Source organism: Pristiophorus japonicus, chromosome 13 (genome assembly GCF_044704955.1).
Source record: "Pristiophorus japonicus isolate sPriJap1 chromosome 13, sPriJap1.hap1, whole genome shotgun sequence".
Taxonomy (NCBI): Eukaryota; Metazoa; Chordata; class Chondrichthyes; family Pristiophoridae; genus Pristiophorus; species Pristiophorus japonicus.
In genome coordinates this window covers 192,303,104-192,325,146 of record NC_091989.1, presented here as the reverse complement: position 1 = coordinate 192,325,146, position 22,043 = coordinate 192,303,104, and the positions used below count along the sequence as shown (strand labels likewise).

The 22,043-nt window shown below is 49.6% G+C and overlaps 1 protein-coding gene across 1 annotated transcript in view; it reads left to right on the top strand.

Moving 5' to 3' along the window:
* The first annotated feature begins 8,236 nt into the window (after window positions 1-8,236).
* Window positions 8,237-22,043, top strand: part of terb1 (telomere repeat binding bouquet formation protein 1) — a 235,388-nt gene continuing 221,581 nt past the window's right edge. The window contains exons 1-2 of the mRNA XM_070898303.1: window positions 8,237-8,424; window positions 16,996-17,098. Coding sequence (XP_070754404.1) covers window positions 17,059-17,098 — 40 coding nt within the window. The 5' untranslated portion in view covers window positions 8,237-8,424; window positions 16,996-17,058. The remainder of the gene's footprint in view (window positions 8,425-16,995; window positions 17,099-22,043) is intronic.

Genomic DNA, 22,043 nt, shown 5'->3' with positions numbered 1-22,043 from the left:
AAGTCGCCGAGCTCAGGCGACTTGCAGGACAATGTGAGTTTGATGGCTACCTGAAGCAAATGCTCAGAGACTTTTTTATACTGGGCATTGGCCACGAGACCATCCTATAAAAACTTTTGACTGTAGAGACACCGACCCTCAATAAGGCCATTGCGATAGCACAGGCGTTTATGTCCACCAGTGATAACACCAAACAAATCTCTCAGCACACAAGTGCTAGCAATGTTCATAAATTAACTGGAACTGTGTTTGCGAGCAGAAATGTACAGGGCAGAAACCACGAGTCTGCAACTGCCTGCAGGCCTCAGGTGACCCAGATGACTCAGAGTCTGCGACAAAGGATGAATGCAAGGCAATTCACACCTTGTTGGTGTTGTGGAGGCTTCCATTCAGCCTATTCGTGCCGCTTCAAAGGGTATGTTTGCAAGAGCTGTGGAACAATGGGGCACCTCCAATGAGCTTACAGACGAGCTGCAAGCTCTGCAAAACCTGCTAACCACCACGAGGCAGAGGAAAATCGGTCCATGGCGGATCAAAGCAATTTCGAACCTCAGAGAGAGGAGGCAGATGCTGAAGTACACGGGGTGCACACATTTTCGCCGAAATGTCCACCCATAATGCTGAATGTAAAATTGAATGGCTTACCCGTAGCCATGGAACTGGACACTGGCGCTAGCCAATCCATCATGAGTAAAAAGATGTTTGAGAGACTGTGGTGCAACAAGGCACTCAGACCAGCCCTGAGCCCCATCCACACGAAACTGAGAACGTACACCAAAGAGCTCATCACTGTCCTGGGCAGCGCCATGGTCAAGGTCACCTATGAGGACACGGTGCACGAATTGCCACTCTGGATTGTCCCAGGCGATGGCCCCACACTGCTTGGTAGGAGCTGGCTGGGCAAAATCCGTTGGAACTGGGATGACATCCGAGTGCTATCACATGTCGATGAGGCCTCATGTACCCAGGTTCTTGACAAATTTCCTTCCCTTTTTGAGCCAGGCATTGGAAACTTTTCCGGGGCGAAGGTGCAGATCCACCTGGTCCCAGGGGCACGACCCATTCACCACAAGGCGCGAGCGGTACCTCACATGATGAGGGAGAGAGTGGAAATCGAGCTGGACAGGCTGCAACACGAGGGCATCATCTCCCCAGTGGAATTCAGCGAGTGGGCCAACCCAATTGTTCCAGCACTCAAAAGTGATGGCACGGTCAGGATTTGCGGCGACTATAAAGTAACTATTAATCGCTTCTCGCTACAGGACCAATACCCTCTACCTAAGGCAGACGACCTATTTGCGACGCTGGCAGGAGGTAAGACGTTCACCAAGCTCGACCTGACTTCGGCCTACATGATGCAGGAGTTGGAGGAGTCTTCGAAGGGCCTCACCTGCATCAACACACACAAGGGACTTTTCATCTACAGCAGATGCCCGTTTGGAATTCGGTCGGCTGCAGCGATCTTCCAGAGAAACAGAGAGCCTACTCAAGTCGGTACCACACACGGTGGTCTTTCAGGACGACATATTGGTCACGGGTCAGGACACCATCGAGCACCTACAAAACCTGGAGGAGGTCCTCCAGCGACTGGATCGCGTAGGGCTGCGGCTGAAGAGGTCGAAATGCGTCTTCAAGGCAACAGAAGTGAAGTTTTTGTGGAGAAAGATCATGGCGGATGGCATTCGGCCCACAGACGCCAAGACAGAGGTTATCAGGAACGCGCCCAGGCCACAGAATGTCACGGAGCTGCGGTCGTTCCTGGGACTCCTCAACTATTTTGGTAACTTCCTACCGTGGTTAAAGACCCTCTTACAGCCCCTACATGTGTTATTGCGCAAAGGTGAGAACTGGGTATGGGGAAAAAAGCAAGTAATTGCTTTTGAGAAAGCCAGAAACATTTTATGCTCCAACAAGCTGCTTGTATTGTATAACCCGTGTAAAAGACTTGTGTTAGCCTGTGATGCGTCGTCGTACGGAGTCGGGTGTGCATTACAACAAGCTAACATTGCGGGGAAGTTGCAACCTGTCGCCTATGCTTTCAGGAGCTTGTCGAAGGCCGAGAGGGCCTACAGCATGATTGAGAAAGAGGCATTAGCGCGTGTGTTCGGGGTAAAGAAAATGCATCGGTACCTGTTTGGCCTCAAATTTGAGCTGGAAACCGATCACAAGCCCCTCACATCCCTGTTCGCTGAAAGCAAGGGGATAAATACTAATGCCTCAGCCCACATACAAAGGTGGGCACTCGCGCTATCAGCGTATAACTATACCGTCCACCACAGGCCAGGCACCGAGAACTGTGCGGATGCTCTCAGTCGGCTACCATTGCCCACCACGGGGGTGGAAATGGCGCAGCCTGCAAACTTGTTGATGGTGGCGCAGCCCGCAGACTTGTTGATGGTCATGGAAGTGATTGAAAATGTTAAATCACCTGTCACGGCCCGCCAGATTAGGACTTGGACCAGCCAAGATCCTCTGCTGTCCCGAGTAAAAAAGCTGTGTAATGCATGGGAGCTGGGCCAGCATCCCCGTTGAAATGCAAGAGCCAATCAAGCCGTTCCAGCGGCGAAAGGACGAGCTGTCCATTCAGGCAGACTGCCTGTTGTGGGGTAACCGCGTAGTGCTACCCAAAGTGGCAGGGAGATGTTCATCTCGGATCTCCACAGCACACACCCGGGTATAGTAATGATGAAAGCGATAGCCAGATCCCACGTGTGGTGGCCCGGTATCGACTCTGACTTAGAGTCCTGTGTACGGCAATGCAGCGTGTGTGCTCAGTTGAGCAACGTGCCCAGAGAGGCACCACTAAGTTTGTGGTCCTGGCCCTCCAGACCATGGTCGAGGATCCATGTCGACTATGTGGGACCGTTTCTCGGTAAAATGTTCCTGTGGTGGTGGATGCTTTTTCAAAATGGATTGAATGTGAAATAATGTCGGGAAGCACCGCCACCGCCACCATTGAAAGCCTGAGGGCCATGTTTGCCACCCACGGCCTGCCTGACATACTGGTCAGTGACAACGGGCCATGTTTCACCAGTGCCGAATTTAAAGAATTCATGACCCGCAATGGGATCAAACATGTCACCTCGGCCCCGTTTAAACCAGCCTCCAATGGACAGGCAGAGCGGGCAGTACAAACCATCAAACAGAGCCTTAAACGAGTCACAGAAGGCTCACTCCAAACCCGCCTGTCCCGAGTACTGCTCAGCTACCGCACGAGACCCCACTCGCTCACAGGGGTGCCCTCGGCTGAGTTACTCATGAAAAGGACACTTAAAACCAGACTCTCGCTGGTAACCTGCATGATCAGGTAGAGAGCAGGCGGCAGCAACAAAATGTAAACGATGGTCGCGCCACTGTGTCACAGGAAATTGATCGAATGACCCTGTGTATGTGCTAAACTATGGACATGGTCCCAAGTGGATCGCGGGCACGGTGATAGCTAAAGAAGTGAGTAGGGTGTTTGTAGTCAAACTAGACAATGGACAAATTTGCAGAAAGCACCTGGACCAAACGAGGCTGCGGTTCACAGACTGCCCTGAACAACCCACAGCAGACACCACCTTTTTCGAGCCCACAACACACACCCAAAGGATCAACGTCACCACCCCGGACCAGGAAATCGAACCCATCACGCCCAACAGCCCAGCAAGGCCAGGCTCACCCAGCAGCCCTGCAGGGCCAACAACACACCAGCCCAGCGAGGACACAGCCAACACACCAGAACAGACATTTGTACCGAGGCGGTCCACCAGGGAAAGAAAGGCTCCCGACCACCTCACCTTGTAAATAGTTTTCACTTTGACTTTGTGGGGGAGTGATGTTGTGTATCTGTAAAGCATGCACTCCCATGTTCCGCCACCAGGGAGCGTATCTCCTGAAGTCCCAAGGGATCCCAGCATCCCTTGGGAGCACTGTATATAAGCCGGCCCCTAAGGCCTGTTCCTCACTTTGGAGTGTCTTAATAAAGACTGAGGTCACTGTTACTTTAACCTCCCTGTGTGCAGTCTCATCTGAGTTAGGAACACAATAGTTTCCAATTGTGGGGAAGAGCATAACTAGAGGCCATCAATATAAGATCGTCACCCAGAAATCCAATGGGGAATTCAGGAGAAACTTCTTTACCCAGAGAGCGGTGAGAATGTGGAACTCGCTGCCACAGGGAGGGGTTGAGGCGAATTGTATCGATGTATTTAAGGGGAGGCTGGATAAACATATGGGGGAGAAGGGAATAGAGGGTTATGCTGATAGATTTAGATGAGGGAAGACTGGAGGAGGCTCGAGTGGAGCATAAACACCGGCAGGGACTGGTTTGGTGCTGTATATCCATGTAATCCTGTTTAACATTTAGATTCCCCCTAAGGCTCTAAACTGGAGACTCTGTATGGTGGATTTGGGAGCATGACCCCTTTTGTAGCACATTGAGCCTAAAACCCCAATGTGTTTCTGTACAACAGGAGGCCACGAGACGTCAGAATGGAGATTGAGTGTGGGCAAAGGGTTATGGAACTCAGATACCGATGGAGTAGTGCAGCTACAAACAGCATGAATGGGGTTAAAATCGTAGCCACAGCTTGGGAGGTAAAGAAGAGCGATATCTGGAGGTTTGAGCTGCAATGTGTGCATCTTCTGCAGTAGAGCATCCTTTGTGATGGTCATAAGTTGGCTCCCGATCTGACAAACACTCAACTTTACAACATTCTGTGATCTCTGCGCTCCTCCAATTCTGGCCTCTTGAACATCCCCGATTTTCATCGCTCCACCATCGGTGGCCGTGCCTTCAGCTGTCTAGGTCCCAAGCTCTGGAATTACCTCTCCGCCTCGCTACCTCTTTTCCCGGCTTTAAGACGCTCCTTAAAATCTACCTCCTTGACCAAGCTTCTAGTTATCTATCCTAATGTGGCTCAGTGTCAGCTTTTATTTGAATACACTGCTGTGAAGCACCTTAGTTGCTATATAAATGCAAGTTAACGTTTAACTTTTAATAAGTTGTAATAAAACTTCAAACGTTTGACTCTGTTTTGTATATAGTCAGAGGACTGCAGCCTTTTACACAGAATTACAAAGAACTTACAGCACAGAAACAGGTCGTTCCGCCCAACTTATCTATGCCAGTATTTATACTCCACACGAGCCTCCTCCCACCCCTCATGTTCTTATCCAGCTTCCCCTTAAATGCAATCTTCGATATTTGCCTCAACCCCTCCCTGTGGCAGCGAGTTCCACATTCTCACCACTCTCTGGGTAAAGAAGTTCCTCCTGATTCCTTATTGGTTTGATTGGTGACTAGTTCTGGTCTCCCTCACAAGTGGAAACACCTTCTCTACGTCTACACTATCAAACTCCTTCATCATTTTAAAGACGTCCATTAGGTGAGCCACTCAGCCTTCTCTTTCCTACATTACAACAATTGGCTCTAATGCACTTTGAGACATCTCAAGGTTGTGAAAGATGCTGTATAAATGAAATCTTTCTTTTCTGGAGAAGAGCCCCAGCCTGCTCAATATTTCCCGAGAGGTATACCCTGGTCACATCCGTGTGCATCTACTTTGCACCCTCTCTGGCGCCTCTTTATCCCTTTTATAATATGGTTACCAGAACTGTGCATAGTAGTTGTGAGTGCAGCCTAACCGAGGGTCACCACAAGTTTACCATAGCCTCTCTGCTTTGCAATTCTATCCCTCTAGCCTTTGTCTTGGTTTGTTTCTATATTATTACACAATTCACATTCCTAACATACTGGTAGCACCATCCCTCTGAGTCAGAAGGTTGTGGGTTCAAGTCCCACTCCGGAGACTTTGAGCACAAAAATCTAGGCTGACACTCCCAGTGCAGTGTTGAGGGAGCGCATCACTGTCGGAGGTGCTGTCTTTCGGATGAGACCTTAAACCAAGGCCCTGTCTGCCCTCTCAGGTGGACGTAAAAGATCCCACGACACTATTTCAAAGAAGAGCAGAGGAGTCCTCCCCGGTGTCCTGGGGCCAATATTTATCCCTCAACCAACATCACTGAAAAACATGATCTGGTCATTATCACATTATTGTTTGTGGGAGCTTGCTGTGCTCAAGTTGGCTAAGGTGTTTCCTACATTATAACAGTGACTACACTTCAATAAAAAGTACTTCATTGGCTGTAAAGAGCATGGGAATGTCCGGTGCTATAGAAATGCAAGTTTTTCTTTTCTTCTTTAAATCAAAGTGTTTGCAAGCTGATGTCACTGTGCCCTGGCCATAACCAGTGTGGCAGAACTGGCAATGGGACCAACTCTAATTTTGATAGAAAGAATTAAGAGAGGACATATAAACTAAAGGGTACAATCTAAAGGGGGTGCACGAACAGAGACACCTGAAGGTATGTGTGTAGAAATCGTTGAAGGTGGCAGGGCAGGTTGAGAAAGCCGTTAAAAAGCCTTACAGGATCCTGAGCTTCATAAATAGAGGTATAGAGTACAAAAGTGTGGAAATTATGATGATCCTGTATAAAACACTGGTTTGGTCCCAACTGGAGTATTTGGTCTAATTCTGGGCATCGTACTTTAAGAAAGATATGAAGGCCTTAGAGAAGGTGCGGAGGAGATTTACAAGAATTATTCCAGAGATAAGGGACTTCAGTTACATGGATAGTCCTTCACCACCTTCAGTGAGCCAGTGCAGCCTTTGGTCACCTGAGGAAGAGGATGTTTGAAGACCAGGATCTCAAACCCGGCACCGAGCTCATGGTCTACAAAGAGTAGTGATACCCGCCCTCCTGTATGCTTCAGAGACATGGACCACGTACAGCAGACACCTCAAAGCACTGGAGAAGTACCACCAGCGCTGCCTCCGCAAAATCCTGCAAATCCATTGGCGGGATAGACGCACCAACGTCGGTGTTCTCGCTCAGGCCAACATTCCCAGCATCGAAGCACTGACCACACTCGACCAGCTCCGATGGACGGGCCACATCGTCCACATGCCCAATACTAGACTCCCAAAACAAGTGCTCTACTCCGAGCTCCGACACGGCAAGCGAGCCCCAGGTGGGCAGAGGAAACGTTACAGGGACACCCTCAAAGCCTCCACGATAAAGTACAACATCCCCACTGACACCTGGGAGTCCCTGGCCAAAGACCGCCCTAAGTGGAGGAAGTGCATCCGGGAGGGCGCTGAGCACCTCGAGTCTCGTCGCCGAGAGCGTGCAGAAAACAAGCGCAGGCAGCGGAAGGAGCGTGCGGCAAACCAGTCCCACCCTCCCCTTCCCTCAACCACTGTCTGTCCCACCCTGTGACAGGGACTGTGGTTCCCGTATTGGGCTGTTCAGTCACCTAGAACCCATTGTTAGTGTGGGAGCAAGTCTCCCTCCACTCCTGAGAGAGAGAGACTGGAGAAGCTGGGGCTCTCTTTGGAGCAGAGGTTAAGGGGAGATTTGATAGAGGTGCTCAAGATCCGGAGGGTGGAGGGCGGAGGGCGGAGGGTGGAGGGCGGAGGAGCAGGTTCCGTGTGTGCAGGGCCCCGGTGAGGGCGGCCAGTGGGACAGGCTGAGGCTGTAACCATTGTGTGGTAATCAGCTGGGCAGGCGGCCCCGCCCCTGGCCCGCCCCGCGTACTGACGCACGGCTGGCCGTGACGTCAGCGCGTCGCAGCGCGCCGCGTGCGGGGCGGTTGGCTTTCGGCGGGAAGCGTTCGTCCGGCGCCGGGAGAAGGAGAGTGAGGGAGATAGGGAGTGAGTGAGGGAGATAGGGAGTGAGTGAGGGAAATAGGGAGTGAGTGAGAGAGAGAGGGAGATAGGGAGTGAGTGAGAGAGAGAGGGAGATAGGGAGTGAGTGAGAGAGAGAGGGAGATAGGGAGTGAGTGAGAGAGAGAGGGAGATAGGGAGTGAGTGAGAGAGAGGGAGATAGGGAGTGAGTGAGAGAGAGAGGGAGATAGGGAGTGAGTGAGAGAGAGAGGGAGATAGGGAGTGAGTGAGGGAGATAGGGAAATAGGGAGTGAGTGAGAGAGTGAGGGAGATAGGGAGTGAGTGAGGGAGTGAGGGAGATAGGGAGTGAGTGAGGGAGATAGGGAGTGAGTGAGGGAGATAGGGAGTGAGTGAGGGAGATAGGGAGTGAGTGAGGGAGATAGGGAGTGAGTGAGGGAGATAGGGAGTGAGTGAGGGAGATAGGGAGTGAGTGAGAGAGTGAGGGAGATAAGGAGTGAGTGAGGGAAATAGGGAGTGAGGGAGATAGGGAGTGAGTGAGGGAAATAGGGAGTGAGTGAGGGAAATAGGGAGTGAGGGAGATAGGGAGTGAGTGAGGGAGTGAGGGAGATAGGGAGTGAGAGAGTGTGAGGGACCGGGTGTGTGAGTGAGGGAGGGACTGAGGGAGTGCGAGTGTCCGGGAGACTTGAGGCCCAGGCCGCAGAGGGGCTGAGGACCGGGCCCGGGAGTGCAAGGATCCTCGGGCTCGGGGTGTGAGGTGAGAAGCGGCGCCGGGCGGGCCTTGCTGACGGGTTTAATGGGGAACTGGTGCCCAGGGTCCCGGCCCCCGCTCCCCCCGCCGCACTGACCGGGAGAGGGCCAGAGTGGGAGGCAGTAAAGGAAGACTTGCCTTTATATAGCGCCTTTCACGATCCCCGGACGTCTCAAAGCGCTTTACAGTCAATGAAGTACTTTTCCGAGTGTAGCCACTGCTGTAATCTGGGAAAGAACAGGAGGGCAGGGCAGTAACTGAGGGGAGGTCCTGGACACGGAGGGGAGGAGGGGGGGAGGTCCTGGGTACAGAGAAGAGGTCCTGGGCACGGAGGGGAGGAGAAGGGGAGGTCCTGGGTATGGAGGAGAGGTCCTGGGTACGGAGGGGAGGAGGAGGGGAGGTCCTGGGTATGGAGATGGGGAGGTCCTGGGTATGGAGGGGAGGAGGAGGGGAGGTCCTGGGTATGGAGGAGAGGTCCTGGGTACGGAGGGGAGGAGAAGGGGAGATGTGGAAAATGAGAGGGCAGTTGGGATAGGGGAAGGGCAGAAAGGTAACGTGGGGGTACGAAATGGGAGGGCAAGGGGGGATGGAAGGGGACGGGGTAGTAACATGGACCCTGCCATTTTAATTATTTTATCCCAACCCATTTCTCTCCATATTTATTTATCCTATTGCATTTATTTATTTATTCCCCATTACATTGCTTATTTCCAACCACAACTGTAATTATTAATCCCCCGCCAACAGATCTAACATTTCAATCCATACAACTGTCATCAGTGACAGACTCCTATTATTGCCAATCACCGTATCATTCAACTCGCCAAGAACGATGCCACGGCAAATCTAACAGTACAGGCAACTACTTGTAAACTTGTATTTTCATTGCAAAAAAAATCATTGATCGTAGCAAGAAAAATCAGTATAATTAGTGGTGGTGGTGATGATATCGTTAGAACAATCCACAAATGTTTTTTAAAACTACAGATATAGGAGGTGACACAGCATTTTTAAAGGTGTTTTCATTTCATAGTCATTCTAAAAGTACAGCTTTGTTGTGCATGAAAGAACAGCAGTGACCCAGTTTGCTTGATGCAATATTTAACATTCCATTACCCACATGGTAATGCAGCCCTCAGGAGGCAAACACGTGCGTTAGTTAGCCTTGGTGCTCACCAAAGTATTCATTTGTGAAACAAGATTGAAAGTCACTGAAGTGTATAGAGCTGGGATTTTTTTTAAAGGAAACATTTATAATTTAAGGGGTATTCCCCCCTCGAGCCCTCCATTCCATGGTAGAGGTGCATAGGTATGCCTGTGTTACTACTTCTCTTGAGCTGGAAGGAGCATAAACTTGAAAGCATTTGAGGGAGAACATGCGATCCAGTTCTTCCTACTTGTGGGCTACCTCTTCCTGCCTGCTCCCACCAATAAGATGGCTGAGGTTAAGTTCATAGTTTGAGGGAATCTAGGTGTAAAACTGCGCTACACTCCATTGCGCTTTTGACTCAACGTGCTGCATTTCAACATCAAAATATGTGACGCTTCCCTGTACCATTTTAGAATGCAGCCACTCCAGTGCTTTCCTGTACACCAGTCGATCACAAAACTCCAAAATGTGCTCTTAATTAATTTCCTGACGACTACTGACTACTGAGAATCCAGTAAAGGTTGAACTTCCCCTATCCAGCACCCTCGGGACCTGGCCTGTCCCGAACCAGGGACTTTTCCGGATGAGGGAAGGTCAAGTATTTGAGTGGACTGCGCCATTAAGTGCTGTTGCTGGAGTGTGTGTGCGCAGATGTGTCGGCGGGCCCAGAAGCGTCGGCAGGTCCCGAAGAGTCGGCCCGACCCCCCGGAGGGAGTGCTGTGAGGAGGAGCGGCCGGCCCGAGGACTGGCTGCAGGAGTTCCAGCAGGCAACGAGGAGGAGACAGCCGATTGAGGAGAAAGATTATGTTGGTGAGTAGGATTTTGACGGTCGCATTCTGCGCATGCGCCACCCGGCGGCTGGGAATAGTCCTGGACGAGGGGTGGTGCCAGATAAGGGAGTCCCGGATAAGAGAGGTTCAACCTGTAGTAGTTTTCTCTATTTTGACTGCTAAAGTCAATGTCTCATCTTTTATGTGTAAAGTGGCCATTCCCACCTGGGGTGCCAAAGTGGTGGATAATACTGCTAGAGACGAGCTTTCCGCTGTTGTCTCCATTCCATGAATGAGAGTTCTAGACGCAGAGTCTTTTGCTTATAGACTTATTAGAGAAAATGACACAGACACTACATGCAATGGTGCAAAGGCTGTGGGAGACCTCACATTACAGTTGCTGAGCTCGGTAACAGCCCTCAGTACTCAGCCCCTGTGTCTTCCTAACTATTATGTCTGCAATTACCATTGAATAACGTCACAAAGCCTTGTACTGTGAGTAAGAGCTGTGTGACTTCAGTCCATTTAATACGACTGCAAAGTGAGGAGCAGCATGGCTGGCTGCCTTTTATATGCTGCTCACACCAGGGCAGGAAACCGCTGGGCCTCCAACAGCAGCGCCCTCAGGTGGCACATCGTACATAGTTACATGGTGAATACAAAGAGTTTGCATACATGACATCATTCCTCCCCCCCGCCCGCCAAAAGTCTTTGTTGCGAGTTGATTACAGGTTAAGACGAACCGGAGCCCTGCTCTCTGGTTGACTGTCTGAGTGTCGCTTCTGGCCTGGGTGAGTTGGTTGGGCCACTGCTGTCTTACAGTGCGACTGGTTGGGCTGGACTGTTGGGGATGGTGGAATCATCCTCGTGATTGGCAGGGGGAGGTCTGTTGTCGATTGGGCGTGTGTCGGTGGACCGCTGAAGATGAAGTCCTCTTTCGGTGGTTCCTGGTTATCTGTGAATCGTAATTTGGTTTGGTCCAACTGTTTTCTGCCCATTTGACCATTAAGCAGTTTGACAACAAACACAATATTCCCCTCCTTGGCTAATACATTTGGGGCCCTGATCGTATTTCAGCACAAACACAGGGTCATTTACAGTGATGTCGCGTGATACAGCCGCGCGATCATGGTATGTGTTTTGCTCATAACGCCTGGTTTCCACCTGATCAATGAGGTCAGGTGTACTAAGGAGAGCCTGGTTTTGAGTGCTCGTTTCATTAGTAATTCTGCAGGGGGAACCCCGGTAAGTGAATGGATTCGTGTCCTGTAACTGAGCAGTTCCCGGGACAGGTGGGTTTGTCCTAGCCTTCCGTGACACGTTTCAAGCTCTGCTTTATGGTTTGGACTGCCCGCTCCGCTTGGCCGTTTGATGCGGGCTTGAACGGGGCAGATCTGACATGCTTGATGCCATTACGGATCATGAATTCATTGAATTCCGAGCTGGTGAAGCATGGATCATTGTCGCTGACAAGAATGTTGGGTAAGCCATGGGTGGCAAACATGACCCTGAGGCTTTCAATGGTGGCTGCGGACGTGCTGGATGCCATTATTGCACATTCAATCCATTTGGAATAGGCGCCCACAACAACCCGGAACATCTTTCCCAGAAAGGGGCCCACATAATCCACATGGATCCTGGACCATGGTTTTGAGGGTCAGGACCAGAGACTAAGTGGAGCCTTCCTGGGAGCATTGCTCAGTTGTGAGCATGTGTTACACTGGTGCACGCATGACTCCAGGTCTGAGTCAATGCCATGCCACCAGATGTGGGATCTGGCGATAGCCTTCATCATGACTATGCCTGGGTGGGTGCTGTGTAGGTCACGTATGAAGGTTTCCCTGCCTTTCTTTGGCAAGATAATGCGGTTGCCCCATAAGAGGCAATCTGAATGGATCGACATTTCGTCTTTACGACGGCTTGATCTCGTTTTGCATGTCTCTAGGGACCGCTGACCAGCTCCCATTGAGGACGCAACTTTTTACAAGGGATAGCAGAGGATCCTGGCCGGTCCAGGTCTTAATTTGGCAGGCCGTTACGGGTGACCCTTTGCTATCAAAGGTATCCATGGCCAGCAGCAGATCTGCAGGCTGCGCCGTTTCCACCCCGGTGATGGGCATCAGTAGTCGGCTGAGAGCACCGCCGCAGTTTTCAGTGCTTGGCCTGTGGCAGACCACATAATCGTAGGCAGACAGTGTTAGTGCCCATCTTTGGATTCGAGACGGAGCATTGTTGTTTATGCCTTTGCTTTCCGAAAACAGTGAGATTAGGGGCTTGTGGTCCGTCTCTTAACTTGAACCTGAGTCCAAACAAATATTGGTGCACCTTTTTTACACCGTAAACACAGGCTAAAGCCTCCTTTTTGACCATGCTGTAGCCTCTTTCGGCCTTTGATAGGCTTCTGGACGCATATGGAACTGGTTGGAGCTTGCGCACTGCATTGGCTTGCTGCAAAACACATCCGACACCGTACGACGACGTATCACATGCTAAAACTAGATGTTTACATGGGTCATATAATACCAGCAACTTATTCGAACACAGCAGGTTTCTGGCTTTCTCAAAGGCTGTCTCTTGATTTTTCCCCGAAGCCCAGTTGACTCCCTTGCGTAACAGCTTGTGCAACGGTTCCAGCAAGGTGCTCAACCCTGGAAGAAAGTTACCAAAATAGTTGAGTCCCAGGAACGAGCGCAGCTCCGTTACATTTCGTGGTGTGGGTGCATTCTTCCCAGGAATACTACCTCTGGTGCCAGGAAGACACATTTAAATCAATTCAATCGGAGTCCAACTCTGTTTAGTCGACTTAAAACTTCTTCCAGGGTGTGCAGGTGTTTGGAGGTGTCGCGGCCAGTGATGAGGATGTCATCCTGAAATAAGACGGTGCGTGGAACCGATTTCAACAAGCTCTCCACATGTTTCTTTGGAATATGGCTGTAGCCAGGCGAATCCCGAACGGGCACCTGTGATACATGAACAGTCCTTTGTGCGTGTTAGTGCATGTTAATTTTTTCAACGACTCAACCAGCTCCTGAGTCATGTAAGCGGAGGTTAGATCCAGCTTGGTGAACGCCTTTCCCCCTGCTAATGTCGCGAAAAGGGCAGGGGCTTTGGGTAGTGTAACGAGACTCGATTGATCGTTACTTTGTAGTCGCCGCAGATTCTGACCGCGCCATTGCTCTTTAGTACCGGAACAATCGGGCTGGCCCACTCGTTGAACTCGAATGACGATATGATTCCCTTGCGTTGAAGTCTGTCCAATTCGATCTCCACTTTCTCCCTCATCATGTAGGGGACCGCTTGAGCCTTGTGATGAACAGGCCGTGCCTCGGATACCAAGTGGATCTGTACTTTGGCGCCTGTGAAGTTGCCGATGCCTGGTTCAAATAAAGATGGGAACTTGCTCAGCACGTGAGCACAGGAAGCATTGTCCACTGATGATAAAACTTTGACGCCTTCCCAGTTTCACTGAATCTTCCCCATTAAGCTTCGACCAAGCAGCGCTGGCCCATCGCCTGGTACAATCCACAGTGGCAGTTCGTGTGCCTTTCCATCGTAGGATACTTTTACGTTTGTACTGCCAATAACTGGTATCAGTTCCTTGGTGCAAGTGGGCAGCTTTATCTTGGGTCTTTGTGCTTTGTTTTTTGCCCCACAGCCTTTCAAATGCCTTCTGGCTCATAATTGACTGACTCGCCCCTGTTTCCAGCTCTTTATGAACGCCATTTAATTTGACTTTTATCATCATGGGAGGACTTTTTGTGGAGAGGGTGTGCATCCCGCACACTGCTCCCTCGGGCTGAGTTGCCTCTCTAGCTTGTCCTTTGTGATCTGCGCTGGATTGGAACTCTTCTGCCAACTCCACTGCCATGTGGTGAGTTGCAGTACGTTTGCACATTCGCTGGAAGTGGCCCTTTGTTCTGCAGCTTTTGTACGCATAGTCTTTAAATCGACATTGATGGACCCCATGATTACCCCCGCAACGGCAGCATTGTGTTAATGATTTCGCATTTACACCCCTTGGCGGCCTAGCAACAGCAGGCATGTAGGCTCTGCTCTGTACAGTTCTTATTAGTTCAACAGTTCTGTCTGCAATCAGCATTATTTTACGTGCAGTGAGCTCCGATTCTGAAAGGAAGTTATCTGTATGGTATCATGAATTAGTTCAGTCATCTCATCGTATGTCTTATCTTTGGCCTTCCTGAGTGCCAGCAAGTCTCTGACAGGTGGTAGACCTCGGGCCCACAACTGGACAGCAGTATAGCCTTGAATGTGTCCGTCTCCCCTGCCAGGTCGTTTGCCACAAAATATTGCTCGAGCCTTTCCGTGAAGGCATCCCAATCATCACCCTCTGCGAAGTCTTTTAGTGTGCCAAAGATAGCCATAATCGCGTGAAAGTCCGTATTCTCGCGCCAGTTATTATGTCTAATTACCATTGAATAAATCCACGAGGCCTTGTCCTGTGAGTAAGAGCTGTGTGACTTCGGTCCATTTAATACGACTGCAAAGTGAGGAGCAGCATGGCTGGCTGCCTTTTATATGCCGCTCGCACCAGGGAAGGCAACCCCTGGGCCTCCAAGAGCAGCGCCCTCAGGTGGTACATCGTTCATAGTTACATTGTGAATTCAAAGAGTTTGCATACATGACACTAACGTTGCATTACAATAGTCTCATTTTTATCCCTCAGCTGATAGTTTATCACATCATATCTTTTTCTTGACCTTTACCCTTGGTTTACTTTAAGTTTCATCGGTATTCCGAAGAGTGGGTAAAAATATAGCTGTCAAACAGATAGATTTATCTACCTAAAGATCAAACTACACAAAAGACAAAACAACGATCTTTATAATTACTGCTTGTATCACCATGAAGGCCTTGAATATCTGGACTAATGTTGGACATTTTCCAAGATGCTATTGCCAGTAGAATCTGGAAAAGTCATCTGTTTGTTACAAAATGAAGTCTTTAACATAAAATGGATCCTTTAATACAACCTTTCCTGGTAGCCTTCCTAACAGACTCATTGTATAAATTCACGGACCTGACAACCTGCAGACCGCATACCTGGTATTTACACTGGGATATGCCATCCAGCGCTGACCCTGCTCCATGCTGCTGGAAACTTTCGTGCCTGGCCACCATTGTGGAAGGGACCTGAGTGCAGTCCCAAACCCCTCTGGCTTGGCTGGCCTTGTAATGATTGGGCAGAGATTCCGCCCCTTACCAGGCTATTTGGGACCCAGTATATCTGGGCTCTGACCTTTTTCCAAGTTGTACCACCAGAGTTACAATTGGAGTCTGATGGAATGGCAAGGAAATTTCTCCTCCCCTCCCCAATGGTGTTCATTTAAACTTTGGTCTCCCTTGTTCTTTCACTGGATGTTATGAGTTAAACTGTTTAATGGAAGAAATGTGGCTTGGAATGATTTGCTATTAGGCTTGATTATATAGTACATTAAATCAATATATATTGTTTCCTTATTGCAAAGCCATGACTACATTATTTTGCTTGATAAACCTATTAAAATATTAAAAGCATATACATATGTATATTTTTAACAAATCATTATATGCTTCATAGGAAATGCCCTTGAGCTTTTTATAGGCCAGTCTCATTAAGTTTTCAAACAGACAATGCCACATGAAAGTTGCAGAAATGATGTATTTCCAGAAACAGAATTTTGTTGACAACTTATCACTGACTAAACTACCCACTTCCAAATATTTCACTCGTATCAAAATTTCCCCGATGACTCAGTGGGTTGATGTGCTGTTCAGGGTAGTATAGTGCAGGAAAGTCCACGGTTTGATACCGGGCTCGTCCTGATCTCAACTGGAGCAACAGTGGAGATCCCTGTGCAATTGACCTCAACACCCCTGTACTTGAGAGAGGAGCAATTAGCCAGGATCCCCCTCTCCTGACTGCAGTGACCTCGACTGGAAAGCACATATTTAGATGTCAAGTGCTGACAGGATTGCTGTGTTGCCTCCAGTGAGAGAATAGCTTGTGGACACTATCTAATCTCACACGTGGATGGCTACTTCAGTGAGATACCGGAAGGCTGCTAGTACCAAATGAAACCATTACCCAACAAGAGTCAGTGCCATTAGGATAGGAGCAGAATAACAACTTGCCATCAAGAACATCATGGTCTAACTTTTTATAGGGTTTCTAGCATCAGTATTTGTTCAGGAAAGGGGAAGTTTTTGTCAGATCAGTGATTTTACTGATTGCTAGCTCTGGGAATTGGGATGTGGAGGAGCAGTGAATGACACACCACAACTTCAGGGTTTCCTCATTATGCTGCGCAAGCGCTAAATCATGAAGTTGCGGTCAGTTTCAACGGCAAAATGATGGTGATTGCTGCCAGTTCGCTGTCATCAGGACTGCAAGTGCTGGGCCCATATATTTTTGTTTTGTAATTTGGTAATTCTGCAATTTGCTGAGTCACTTTCTAGAAAGCCAAAGGAATTATTTTGTAGATAAATTAAATTCAGGTCAAAATCTAGTGGTAAATTCTAAAACAGTAAGCTATACGAGACAGATTTTCTGGTAAGTCGGCGTAAGTCCCTTGACAGAAAATACATCATTTTTCTGCTTAACAAGCTGTGCATTTTTATAAATCACAGTGGAAATCAATGTTACATTTTAAATTACAGGATCCACAGTTTCTTGTGTTCAATCTAACCCTGGGAATCTTTGTGCGACGATATGTGCTAAAGATGGAGAACCCGGAAAGAACAGATGGCAACATACTTTGCGGTAAAAAGTTTCTGCACTGAATTAATCTAACAAAGTGTTTTGTATATATTATTTAGTACTTATTTTAAAAAAAGAAAGACTTGCATTTATTATAGCCCCTTTCACGATTACCGTGATTACCCTTTACAGCCAATGAAATACTTTTGGAGTGTAGTGACTGTTGTAATGTAAGAAACGCGGCAGCCAAACAGCTTACAGCAAACTCCCACACGGTGGGTGTTATGTTCAGAATAAATCCACAGGACTATATCGCAAGCTCAAACTGTTGTGACCTTGGTCTCTTTATTCAGATTCCAGAGTGGGAAAGCAGCATGGTGAGTCACCTTTTATACCTGCTTGCCCCAGGGTGCACACAGGTGACCCTTAGGTATCCCACATGTGTGCCCCCTAGTGGTAAGTCATACATTTTGGTAAGGTTTACATGCATACATAACATCACTTTCCCCCGCCCCCCCCCCCCCCCCTCCAAATCTTATTGTGCAAGTTATTTGCAAGTTGAGGCGATCTGGCGACCCGTGCCCCCGGGTCGATCGCTTGGGTTGAAGTCCTGACATGGTGGTTTCATCCTCATGGTTGACGGCGAAGTTGATTGTGTTAGTGGGTCGCTGGGGGCCAGGTCCTTTCACAGTGGTTCCTGGTTATCTGTAGTTCGCAGTTTGGTCTTGTCCAAATGCTTTACTCGTTAGTCCGGTACATGGTTTCACAATCAAACGCTCCGTTTTCATCACATGCACACCATTTCCCCCCATTGCCTAATGCGGTGCTAGCGGCCCAACTAGGGCCCTGAACATGGTCTACATCACTTATTCTGATGTCGCGTGGAGGGGCCGTGCAATGATGGTGCATTCTCTGCTGATGGCATACGGAAGGCTCGGTTCTGAGATTCTGTCTGGTGACTGCGGAGCACCCAGGATAGCTGGGTCTGTAGGAAGTCTACTCGTTTAGTGATTTGGGCTGCCTGCTCCGGGCTATTGTCACTGACCCTGAGGTCTAGCAAGCCTAGGATGGCCGCAATGGCCTTGAGACTTTCGGTAGTGGTGGGAGTCCTAGTGGTCCCCGTGGACCTTGGGCCATAGTATGGAGGCCCGGACCATCGACTGTGTGTAGCTACCCTACCTTACTTTGCAACGTTGGGATGGGTCTTTCATCTCTGCGACGGATAGGTTGCCACATCCCGTCTAGCAGTTCACCTTTGGCAGGCGGTAACGTGGGATCCTGGCTGGTCCAGATCCTAAGCTGGGGGGCCGTTACAGTTGGCCCCTCGCTTTCTAGCACTTCCACAACCGCGAGTGAGTTGTAGGCTGCGCCGTTTCCACCCTGGTGGTGGGCAACGGTAGCCAAATGAGGGCATTAGTGCCTGGCTCATGGCGGATCATGTTACAGTGTACATTCTCGAAAAAACGCATCTGCTCTCCCAAGCTTGTGGGATGAGCAGCTTGTCTGACTCAAGCACATATTGGGACACTCTTTGGTACTTCTATTTAGTCCCGTGATTACAGGCTGAAGCTTTGATTAACTTATTTGATACATGTTCAATCGTTTGGGGCTCGCCCGCTACTTTTGCTTGCTGTACAACACTCCCGACCCCGTGCGGTAACATCTCACTTGCATCGAATACTTTGTTAGATAACATGTACAACTGTTTGGGGTTGGCTCGCTACTTTGGCTTGCTATACAACACCCCAGACCCCGTGTGATAACACATCGCTTGTTACAAGTACTTTGTCAGATACATATACGACCGGTTGGTGTTCGCCCGCTACTTTGGTTTTGTTGTAAGGTACCCCCAACTCGATATAATGGTACATCATTGGCTGCTCACAAGGGTTACATAGTGCACACAATTTATTGGAGCGTATTGGGTTCCTGGCCTTCTCAGTGACCGCCCCTTTACCTTTGCCCCAAACCCAGTCGTCTTCCTTGCTGGGCGATACCTCCCTACGTTCCATTGCAACGACCTCCGGTGGTCTGGACGCTCTCTCGTCCCGTGGTCTGGACGCTCTCTCGTCCCGTGGTCTGGACGCACCTTCATCCCGTGGTCTGGATGCCTTCTCGATCTGTGGTCTGGACGCACTCTCGTCCCGTAGTCTGGACACCCTCTCATCCGTGTCCGTGATGCCGACTGTCGTGATCTTCCTCCCCAAGTATTTTGCCTCTGGCGTCGGGAAGACGCATTCGGATCGTTTCGGCCAGAGTCCCGCTCCACGTGGTCGACCTGGAGCCTCTTCCATTGTCGCAAAGAGGTTGTCGGCTTAGGGTGGTGGGTACCGCACCTGTTGATCTACCCGGTTGATCTTCACCACCTCGTGGTCGTGATGAGCGGCCTGTGCCTCGGGGATCTGCAAATGGATCTGCACTTTGATGCATGGTTCAGCTGAAGGTGGGGGCTTGCTCAGCCTTTGAGCAAGGGAGACGTCGTTCGCCAGAGAAGGTACGCAGAGGTCTTCCCAGTTCCATCGAATCTTCCCCATCCACCTACTGCCAAGCAGCGTTGGCCCATCACCTGAAACAATCCACAGTGGTAAATCGTGCACTGATCTCTCATGGAATAATCTTATGTCCGCACTACCAATAACTGGTATCAGTTCCTTGGTGTAGGTGCGCAGCTTTGCCTGAATCGGGATCAGCTTGGGTCGCTGTGCTTTGTCACTCCACAGCCTCTCGAATGTCTTCTGGCTCATAACTGATTGACTTGCACTCATGTCTAGTTCCATGGAGACTGGAGTGCCGTTAAGTTAAACTTTTAACATTATCGGAGGGCTTTTGGTGGTGAAAGTGTGTATCCTATATACTTCCTCTTCATCCTCAGATTCAGTTGCCTCTCCTGCTCGTTCATCGTGATTCTCGCTGGATCGGTCATCCTCTCCTGACTCTGCCACGTGGTGAGTCAGAGATCGTTTGCACATTCGCTGGAGGTGCCCCATTGTTCTACAGCCCTTGCACATATAGGGCTTGAATTGACATTGATGAGCTCTATGGCTGCCCCCGCAGCGCCAACATGGAGCTAATGGATATGCAGTCACGCCCCACGGCGGACTCTGAGTCACTGTAGGCCTAGGCCTCTGCAACCGTGTGGGCCCTGCCTTGTGCCGTTCTGCCTGCTGCAAACATTTTGTGCACGGCGCTTGCTGGTGAGCTTCGATTCTGTGAAGATACCTGTTTCGTGTTATCACTCGTGGATATGAAGGCTTGGGCTATCGTGATGGCCTTGCTCAGATCTAAGGATTCGGCAGACAGCAGTTTGCGAAGGATGACCTCGTGGACAATTCCAAGCACGAAGAAGTCCCGCCACATTTTCCCAAGGATCCTTCAAAGTTGCACTGCCTCACAAGACATCTTAGATCGACGACAAAACTCACCACGTTCTGGCCCTCGGAGCGACAGTGTGTGTAAAAGGGGTACCTGGCCATCAAGATGCTCTCCTTTGGCTTGTGGTGTTCCTTAGTCAGCGTACACAGCTCTGCGTAAAATTTGTCCGTTAGTTTGACCATTGCCAGCAAATTTTTAAGGAGGCCATATACCGATGACTCACATACGGTGAGGAGAATCGCACTGCGTGATTTCTGTTTCAGCCGTGTCCAATTCGTTGGCCACAAAGTACTGGTCGAGGCGCTCAACGAAAGCCTCCCAATCATCACCCTCAACAAATCTCTCAAGAATACCAACGGCAGCCATTACCACGTGAAAGTTCGTGATTCGTTACTTGTTGCCAATTTGTTATGTTCAGAATAAATCCACAGGACTATATCGTAAGCTCAAACTGTTGTGACCTTGGTCTCTTTATTCAGACTCCAGAGTGCCGAAGCAGCATGGTGAATCACCTTTTATACTGGTGACCCTTAGGTCTCCCACAAGTGTGCCCCCTAGTGGCAAGTCTTACATTTTGATAAGGTTTACATGTATACATAACAGTGGGAACCTGTTCAACCTTCATAGCCTCCAGGCTAGATCCAAGACCGTCCCATTCTCTGTCATCGAACTACAGTACGCGGACGCTTGTGTCTGCGTACATTCAGAGGCTGAACTCCAAGCCATTGTCAACATCTTCACCGAGGCGTACGAAAGCATGGGCCTTACACTAAACATCCCTAAGACAAAGGTCCTCCACCAACCTGACTCCGCCACACAGCACTGCCCCCAGGTCATCAAAGTCCACAGCGCGGCCTTGGACAACGTGGACCACTCTCCATACCTCGGGAGCCTACTATCAGCAAGGGCAGACATCCACCAACACTGCCTCCAATGTGCCAGCGCAGCCTTCGGTCGCCTGAGGAAGAGAGTGTTCGAAGACCAGGACCTCAAATCTGGCACCAAGCTTATGGTCTACAGGGCTGTAGTAATACCCGCCCTACATGGCTCAGAGAAGTGAACCATACTTCTCTGGAGTTCAGAAGAATGAGAGGGGACCTCATAGAAACGTTTAAAATTCTGACGGGGTTAGACAGGTTAGATGCAGGAAGAATGTTCCCAATGTTGGGGAAGTCCAGAACCAGGGGACACAGTCTTAAGGATAAGGAGTAAGCCATTTAGGACCGAGATGAGGAGGAATTTCTTCACCCAGAGAGCGGTGAACCTGTGGAATTCTCTACCACAGAAAGTTGTTGAGGCCAATTCACTAAATATATTCAAAAAGGAGTTAGATGAAGTCCTTACTACTAGGGGGATCAAGGGGTATGGTGAGAAAGCAGGAATGGGGTACTGAAGTTGCATGTTCAGCCATGAACTCATTGAATGGCGGTGCAGGCTAGAAGGGCCGAATGGCCTACTCCTGCACCTATTTTCTATGTTTCTATATACAGTAGACACCTCAAATCACTGGAAAAATACCACCAACGCTGTCTCCGCAGGATCCTGCAAATCAACTGGGAGGACAGACGCACCAACATCAGTGTTCTCGATCAGGCCAACATCCCCAGCATTGAAGCACTGACCACACCCGACCAGC